General features: G+C 65.0%; 1 protein-coding gene across 1 annotated transcript; it reads right to left on the bottom strand.

Annotated features, from left to right (window-relative positions):
• Nucleotides 1-2,676: 2,676 nt before the first annotated feature.
• Nucleotides 2,677-6,364, bottom strand: LOC104829304. The gene is made up of 3 exons (XM_010563461.1): nucleotides 5,903-6,364; nucleotides 4,296-4,499; nucleotides 2,677-3,704 (listed from the first exon to the last, which is right to left on the bottom strand). Exons 1-3 carry the CDS (start codon nucleotides 6,288-6,290, stop codon nucleotides 2,677-2,679), a joined length of 1,620 nt encoding a protein of 539 aa, XP_010561763.1. The 5' UTR covers nucleotides 6,291-6,364.
• Nucleotides 6,365-7,770: the final 1,406 nt, after the last annotated feature.

Here is a 7,770-nt window from a genome sequence, read left to right as displayed (position 1 = left end):
GCCTTCGCCCCCGGCCCTGTGGGGTCCCCCGTGTCCCCCGCGGTCCTGCAGCCACACTCCTGCCCCATCCCTGTGGTCCCGCACCCCGGGAAGGCACCGGCAGTGCCTGCAAGGTCAGAGATGGGCAAGGGGGGGGGGAAATCATGGCAGAGCATGGGGCAGCAGAAACGGGTGCGGGGGCTGTCAGTGTTCCCGGTGTCACTGGCTGTGGTGGTCTTGTGCTGGCAGGGCTGTGCAGAGACCCCCAGAGCGTGGAGCGGCTGAACCCACGGGTGAAACCTTGCACGGAGAGGGAAGGATGGGCAATGATGCTCCAGCGCATGTGTGTGTGCATGCACACCAGCCGTGGGTGTGCAAGGGCTGCCAGGAGGCAGCCGTGCTCCCTGGGGCACTGTGGGTCCTGGTTGTCCCCTGACCCGCAGGGACCCCCCTCCGTGTCAAATCCTTTCTAGCATCTCTGATTCCCAACTTTTTGCATTTTTTTTCCTGGCTTTCCCTGACATGCGTGGGCTGCAGGCTGTGGCCAAGCCCTCCCTGGAGCATGGACCCAGCGCCCACTTCCCTGCACCTGCACACCCCTCTGCAAATCATTTTACTATATCTATCTCGTAAAAGATAACCGGACAGCAATGCCCTGCTTGCATCAGCCGCAGCAGCAGGCAGTGGTCCTGCGTATCCCACCTTCATTTTAACCAGCTGAACCCCTCCGGCTTCTGCCCACCGTCACCAAACTCATCCCTGGCCCCTCCTACTCTTGATTTGAGTCTATAAATTATTTACACGGAGTTTTTAACCACAGCCGTGGACACCCATCCCTCTTCCCCAGGCAGCCAAGCTGGTGGGGGGGGAGGCCCTGACCGGAGCCGGTGACCCACCAAGTGCCACAGCTCGTGACGCTTTGCCCCGTGGCTGCTGCTCCCACGGCTGGCACCGGCGGTGCTGCCCCACTGCCCCCCTTCCCGGGTGGCTGCACCGTCCTGCCTGGGTGGCAAAGGAGCTGCCACCGAGCAGGGACATGGCTGTGGGTCCCCTGCATGCTGTGGTTGCGAGGCGGGGGGCAATCAGCCCAGGGTGGGCTTTTTACCTGTGCTGTAGCCCTGATGAGGAGGAGGCAGCGTGTACGGGGCTGGAGCTCCCTGGGGACAGTACAGCCGAAGGCTGCAAGTCCTGTTCCACCTCTAGCCTTGATGCCGGGGTGCTGGGGTCCCCCGAAGGAGCGGGGTGAAGCTCCGTTGCCACCAACCCCGGGGTCGTTTGCCCCACGGCCCTGCCCCACGCAGCCCATATGGGCTGCGCGGGGCAGGGCCGTGGGGCAAACGCCCCCATATCACAGCACAGCAGGCTGCATCATGGAGGGGGGGGCTGCCTGCATGCTCCCCCTGACTGGCTCAGGGCAGCCCAGGAGCAGAGCAGGCCAGCGTGGCGGCAGCGTGCCGGCAGCACCGGGGATTTGAGCAGGGAGGAACTACGGGAAGGCGGCGAATTAGCAGCATGACACAGCAGTCGAGCAGCATTGGCACAAGCGAGGAGGGGGAGGAAGGTTGGGGACTTCCCTGAGGCTACACGGGCAGCCAGGAGGGGAAAGGACCCATGACCGGTGCTGTGGGGAGGCAGGGTAGAGGAGCTGGGTCTCCCCACGGGCAGCGGCGGCTCACACGGCCCCATTGCCGGGGGATCAGGCAGACGCCTGCCTGCGGGGTTGACCGGGAAGGAGGAGGATGGAGGGAAGCACATGGCCTCCCCTCCCCGGCCCTGCAAGCGGCTGCCTTCGCAAGGGCAGGATTAATCCTCAGGTATCCAACGTGGGCAGCTCGCCACCCCTGCCAAGTGCCACAGTGGGCGTCACTGCTGGCCTGGCACAGCACCGCCGGCACCCGGCACAGCTCCTGGCCGAGAAGGGACCACGACTTCAGCAGGCGGCGCGGGAAGGCTCGTGGGGGGCAGCAGGTCCCACTCGCCCACGACCCTCCTCACCACGCCGCTCCAGCACTGAGTTCACACACAGAGGCGGCCTTTCTGTTTTTTGGGGATTTTTTTTTTTAACAGAAGTTTATGGTTATATGCAAATTAGGTCATTAAATGATTTGCATAAAATGTTCGCACATCAGCGACTAAGTGTTCCTAACTTCCCACCCGCCCCCACCCCAAAGGTAGTAATCCTACTCGACTAGCGCTGTCACACGGCCCCGCTGACGCACGCACACGCTTCCCCGCCGCGTGTCCCGCTCGCTCACACGCGCCCAGCTGGCCACGCTCGCGGGCCCTGCCCCGGGCTGCCTGTGCAGGCAGAGGCATGGCCGACAGGCGCAGGCAGGCCTCCCGGGCGCTCGCACACCCTTACACACGCGCGTGTTATCACCGTCTCCCTTCCCGGGCAGGTGCGCATGCCCAGAGCGCGGCAGGTGTGCGCGGCGCCGGCCACCGCATACCCTCGTAGCCTTCCCCGTGCTTGCGGGGGCCCGGGCGTGCCGGCAGGGCAGGCGCCGACCGCGCTGGCACGCGCCTCCTGTGACCCAGGCAGCTCCCACGCACACCCACACACACCGTTCCCCCACGCGCACACCCCTCTGTCCGTGGCCGGGCGCCCACGGCGTGGCCGGAGCCCCACGCGTGCAGGCACCAGGAGGGCCGCAGGCACACACCATGTCCTTCGCGGGACAGCGTCCCCGCCTGTCCCTAGCTGTTGGTGAGGAAGAGCCGTCTGTGTCTGGAGGCAGAGCCGCGCGGCCGGCCCCGACGCCGGCCCCGGCCCCGGTTCCCGAAGGGGCTTCGGCTGGGCACGGCGGTCTCTCCCCAGCTGGCACTCCCGGCCTGCGGCTCGGGGAAGCTGGGCTCGGCTTTGGGCTGCTCGAGGAGCGGGCTGGGGTCCGGCCGGGGCTCGGCCGGCGGCGCCTGGCTCTGCCGGGCACTGGCCCTCTCCTGACGCAGGTAGCGCAGCTCGTCGCGGATGTCCGTCAGGACGCCCAGCAAGCGAAACTGGAGCTCGCGGTCGCGGGCCCTCTCCTCGCGCTGGGTGGCCCGCTCCTCCTGCCACATGGCCAGCTCCTGGTGGTACAGCTGGTCCCACTGCTCCTCCAGGTCCAGCAGGTGATGGATGTTAGTCCTCCAGCTCTCCCGGCGGTCTTCCCGCAGGCGGGAGCAGCCCAGGCCACGGGGTGGGCCGGGGGCGGCGGGGGCGTCCCCCGGGGGGGAGGCAGAGGAGGGCAGCGACTCCTCGGTCAGGGCACCATGCAGCGGGGAGCGGGCCGGGGGTTCTTCCTCCACTGTCGGCTTCTCCCAGGTGGGCCCCATCAGTACCCTGGGCAAAGCGCCCATCTCCGGGCCTGGGCCCCCCGCGTGCTCCTCGGGGTGTGAGGAGTCGAGCCCACGGCCCAGGGGGGGCAGGTCAGACACCCCCTCGTGGCCCCAGTCCGAGTGAGCGTCCACGGGGTTGAGAGGGTCCTCGGGCAGAGAGGTGACGGAGCCCTGGGAGCTGCACCTGCGGATCAGCATGGCCTGGCGGGACAGTTTCATGTCTTCCTCCGCAGACATGGGGGCCTCGGGCCCGGACTGCATCCCCACAGCCCCGCCGTGGCCCCTCTCCACCTCCCGGCCTTCCCGTTCCTCCTCCTCCGACATGGAGGCGTAGGAGACGAGGGACTCGTTTCGCAGGGACGGGGAAATGGCTGACACGTCTGGAGTCCGCAGCTCCGGTCCCGACTCGGCTGGAAGAGAAGAGAAGCCCTCCAGTGAGCCCCAGCCGCTGCCCCGGCCCCCTGCCCTTTCCTGACACACCGATATCCCCTTCACAGACATCCCCGAGGGACACAGCAGGCCAACGTGCCCCGTCTGTGCAGCTCTTGCCCCTGCCTGCCTCACACAGTCCCCATCCCCCTGCAGTGAGCTCCCCAGGTCCCCGTGTGATGCAGGGACAGCCACGGCCTTTGCCTTCCCTTGGATTTGCTGCCTTCTCCTGCCACCGACCAACCCTCGGTGGTTACGAAACTGTGCCCCGGGTTCCCCGTTACGTATCCGCAGCCCTTCGGGACTCGCAGACCGGACACAATCGCACAGGCTGGGCAGGCAGAGGGAAGTGTCTCCAGTCGGGATGTCCCTAGCAGTGCCACCCCCAGCGCCATGCCGAAGGCTGCATCCAGCCCCACCGACAGCGCGACACCAGGCCAGGACCAGGCTCTCGGTGCAAACCACCACCGCAACCTTTTACCAGCTGCCACGCTCCCAGCGGATCTCTATCCAGACCCCGCGTCCTCTCTCCACGGCCTAAAGCCCTGCAGCAGCCTGTCCCGCAGCCTTACCTGAACTGCTCTGTCCTTCCCCTCGGCTGTACTCGCAGATGACGGAGGGGTCGGGGCTCTGCACCGCCAGCCGGGGCACAGCGGAGCCCTCCACGTCTGGCAGGGATGAGGGCTGCCCGTTGGTGTCGATGTAGATGCTGGGGTGGCTGACACCGGGCTGCAGGTGCATGAAGGACTGCTTGGTCGCTCCGGGGAAGAACAGATCTGTGGGACAGAGAGAATCCAGCCTCAGCCGCTGCGATGACGGCACCAGCAGTTCACGTGCCCCCGCAGAAGGGCGGATGGGGCTCCCCAGGAGAAGGGTCCCACGGGAATCTGCAGGGGAGCAATGCTGCGTGGGGGACATGGTCGCACCGGGGTACAGACGCTCCTCCTGCAAGGCCAGCCTGCCCGATCGCTCACCCTCACCTCGTCCAGGACCATCCTGAACTCACCCAACCCCAAGGGGATTGGCATCCCCTAAATGTCCCGCAGGACTTCTTCCTTCAGCCTAGAGCTCTTCAGCTCTGCAGCGAGACGGGCGTCTGATTCAGAGACAGCCCAAGCCTGAACTGGGTGAAAACGAGACCCACGCCACCCACCCATCCCCAGTGAAACCTGGTGGGCCAAACTGAAATCAAAGAGCAGAGGAAGGAGCAGGAAGAACTAACCCTGGTGCCCTCTGCGGACAAAAAGAAGCTGGACACATCCCCTTTGGGGAAATGAAAGGGCAGGAGGGTATTTGCCTCCTGTACAGTAACGAAGCCCAGCTGGGGTGTACCCGTGGGCCCAGCTCAGCACTACTGCAAGACCGATGTCGGGTCTTTCACCAACATTTTGCCCCCGACCCCCGAGCATCTCTCGGGCGTTTGAGCTAAACAGGCGTTACCCAAGAGCAGGACCAGCAAGAGGGCACTGCGCTCTGGGGTAGCGCAAGAGACAGGTTTGCTGTGCAGGTGACAGAGGGGTCAAAGGCACAGCCCCATCGAGAAGGCACAGCCCACTCACGGCCCCACCGGCTCCCCCCCGCCACGCATGGCACCCGGGTGCGAGGCACTGCGAGACGACGGTGTGGCTTTGCACTGAAGCAGCTGCTCCCGCTCCCTCTGACCTCAGCTAACCATGGGGGATGCTGACCCTGAAAAGAACCAGGAAATAAAATCGCATCCCATCTTTCACCAGCTGCCTTTAGACAGTATCCAGCATGGCCAGGCACTGTATCACATTAAAGGAAGGAAAAAAAAAACCAAAACAAAAAAGACCTGCTCCCACAAAGTTTGAGGTGTTCTTGTTGATCCCAGGTTATTTCCACAGTGGATTTTTAATTCCAGCGCACACGGTTTCCAAGCCTGCTGGTTTGCTACTCAGATACAACAGGACCGCGGCCCTGCCAGATGCTGTAATCCCAACACAAACCATGTACGAGAGGAAAACCCAAAAGTGTCCTTCCACAATTGACGCCGTGCCGGCTAGCACAGAACACAAACGCTCGGCAGACCCCAGAGCTCAGGGGGACCGTGCCTGGTGACGTTACCAGGCCGGACGTCAGTCGGAGAGTGCAGGTGGGGACGCAGCGCGGGACTCTGCTACTCCAACTCTCCTCTCCCCAGAGAACCGCCACGACTGACCTGGGTCCAAGATGATTTCGGGCTCCGAGTCGTGGCTGGCCTGCAAGAAGGTGGAAGCCACCATCTTCTCCAGGGGCGTGAGGCGCGGCTTGTGGAGTGGCCCGCCGGCGCGGTTCATGGGCAGGTGCTTCTTGGAGGTGATCTTTTTCTTGACGTCCAGCCGCAGGTCGCGCCACTTGTGCTTGAGGTCGTCGATGGAGCGTTCGGTGTAGCCCAGGAAGTTGACGCGGCTTTGGATTTGGGTCCAGAGCTGCTTCCGCCGCACGGGGTGAGCCCGCAGGGCTTCAGACCCATACAGGGCGCTGAAATGCCGGACCACATTCCAGACCAGCGTCTCAGTCTCGTCATTGGAGAAGTTGGCCTTCCTCTTCCGGCCAGACGCTGGCATCGCCTGCGAGGCTGCGGCAGAGGTGGAAGGGGCACAATTGAACCTCGGTCCCCACTCCTCTCTGTCAGCTCCTGGGGGGAACATGGGGCTGCGGGAGCCCGAGGGAGCCGCGGAGGAGGGAGCCGAAGCAAGAGCCCCCGAGGCATCCATGGCAGGGGAGGCTTGGGCCGGGGAGGATCTAAAGAGCCGCTTCGGCACACCACGCGGCAGGGGGGCACCTCATCCCCTCGCCCCGGCTCGAGAGCACCTGGGAGGGGAGAAAAGGAAAGGGCAGCGGTGGGTCGCGGCAGTGCGGGGTGACGGCGAGGGCCCCCGGCCTTCTCCAACCAGAGGCACCCGGGGGCCCCCAGCCAGCTACCACGGGGGCCGCGGAGAGGGTCGTGGTCATGGTGCACGCATTGGGACCGTGACAGAGGCCGTGGTGAGGGCCACAGCACGCGCCTCAGCCACGGCACGCGCTTCGGGGCCGTGGCGGGTGCCTCAGGGCCACACAGAGGGTGCCGAGGACCACCTCGGGCAGCGATGGGGAGCGCCTCTGGTTGCACGGTGAGTGCCTCCAGGATGTGGCCTCGGCAAGCACCCCAGGGCCACGGCAGGAGCCCCAGCAACTTCAGGGCCACGGCCATCGCCTCTGGGCTACAGTGAGCACCACAGCAAGGATCTTGCCACGGTCAGCACCTCAGGTCCACAGCAAGGACCTCGGTGATGGCAAGCAGCTCGGCACCATGGCAAGGTCTACAGCCATGGTGAAAGCACCATGGCCGCAGCACAAGGCCTCAGGTCCATGGTGAAGGCCTCGGCCATGCTGAGCACTTCAGGTTCCCAGCAAGGGCTTCAGGGCCATGGCACAGACCTTGGCCATAGGACAGGTCTAGGGGCCGTGCCAAAGGCCTTGGCCATGGTGAGCATCTCAAGGCCGTGGTGAAGACCTTGGCCAAGATGCAGGTCTTGGCAATAGTCTTGGCCATGGTGAGAACCTCAAGACCCTGGTGAGTAACTCAGGTTCCTGGTGAGGACCTTGGGGTCATGGTGAAGACCTTGCCCGTGGCGAGCGGCTCAAGGCTGTGGCAAAGACATTACGGAAGGCCTTGGCCATGGTGAACACCTCGAGCTCCCATTGAGAGCCTCGGGGCCATGGCAAAGCCCATGGCCACAGCAAGTGCTTCAGGACCATGGCGAAGACCTTAGCGAAGGCCTTGGCCACAGCGAACACCTCAAGTTCCCACCGAGGCTCTTGGCGCCGTGGCGAAGACCACGGCCACGGCGAGCGCTTCGAGGCCACGGCAAACAACTCAAGCTCTCACGAGGGCCGTGGGGCCACCGCAAAGACCGAGGCCGTGGCGAGCGCTTCACGGCAACCCCTTGGCGAAGGCCTTGGCCACGGCGAACGCCTCGAGCTCCCGCCGAGCGCTTCCAAGAGCCCAGCAAAGACCGCGGCCAACGGCGCAGGTCTCGGGCCGGCGGCACCCCCCCCCCCCCC

Source organism: Haliaeetus leucocephalus, unplaced genomic scaffold (genome assembly GCF_000737465.1).
Source record: "Haliaeetus leucocephalus isolate CR32 unplaced genomic scaffold, Haliaeetus_leucocephalus-4.0 Scaffold0, whole genome shotgun sequence".
Classification (NCBI taxonomy): Eukaryota; Metazoa; Chordata; class Aves; order Accipitriformes; family Accipitridae; genus Haliaeetus; species Haliaeetus leucocephalus.
Note: the sequence above shows the minus strand (reverse complement) of the source record. Positions and strands in the feature narration are given on the sequence as shown.

Bases quoted from the DNA above. Each gene is read 5' to 3' on its own strand.
- LOC104829304 (XM_010563461.1), bottom strand. From the start codon at position 6,290: ATGCCAGCGTCTGGCCGGAAGAGGAAGGCCAACTTCTCCAATGACGAG. The intron at 4,500-5,902 runs GTCAGTCGTGGC...TCTGTCCCACAG, and splicing joins CGAAATCATCTTGGACCCAG to ATCTGTTCTTCCCCGGAGCG. The intron at 3,705-4,295 runs GTAAGGCTGCGG...CTTCTCTTCCAG, and splicing joins GGAAGGACAGAGCAGTTCAG to CCGAGTCGGGACCGGAGCTG.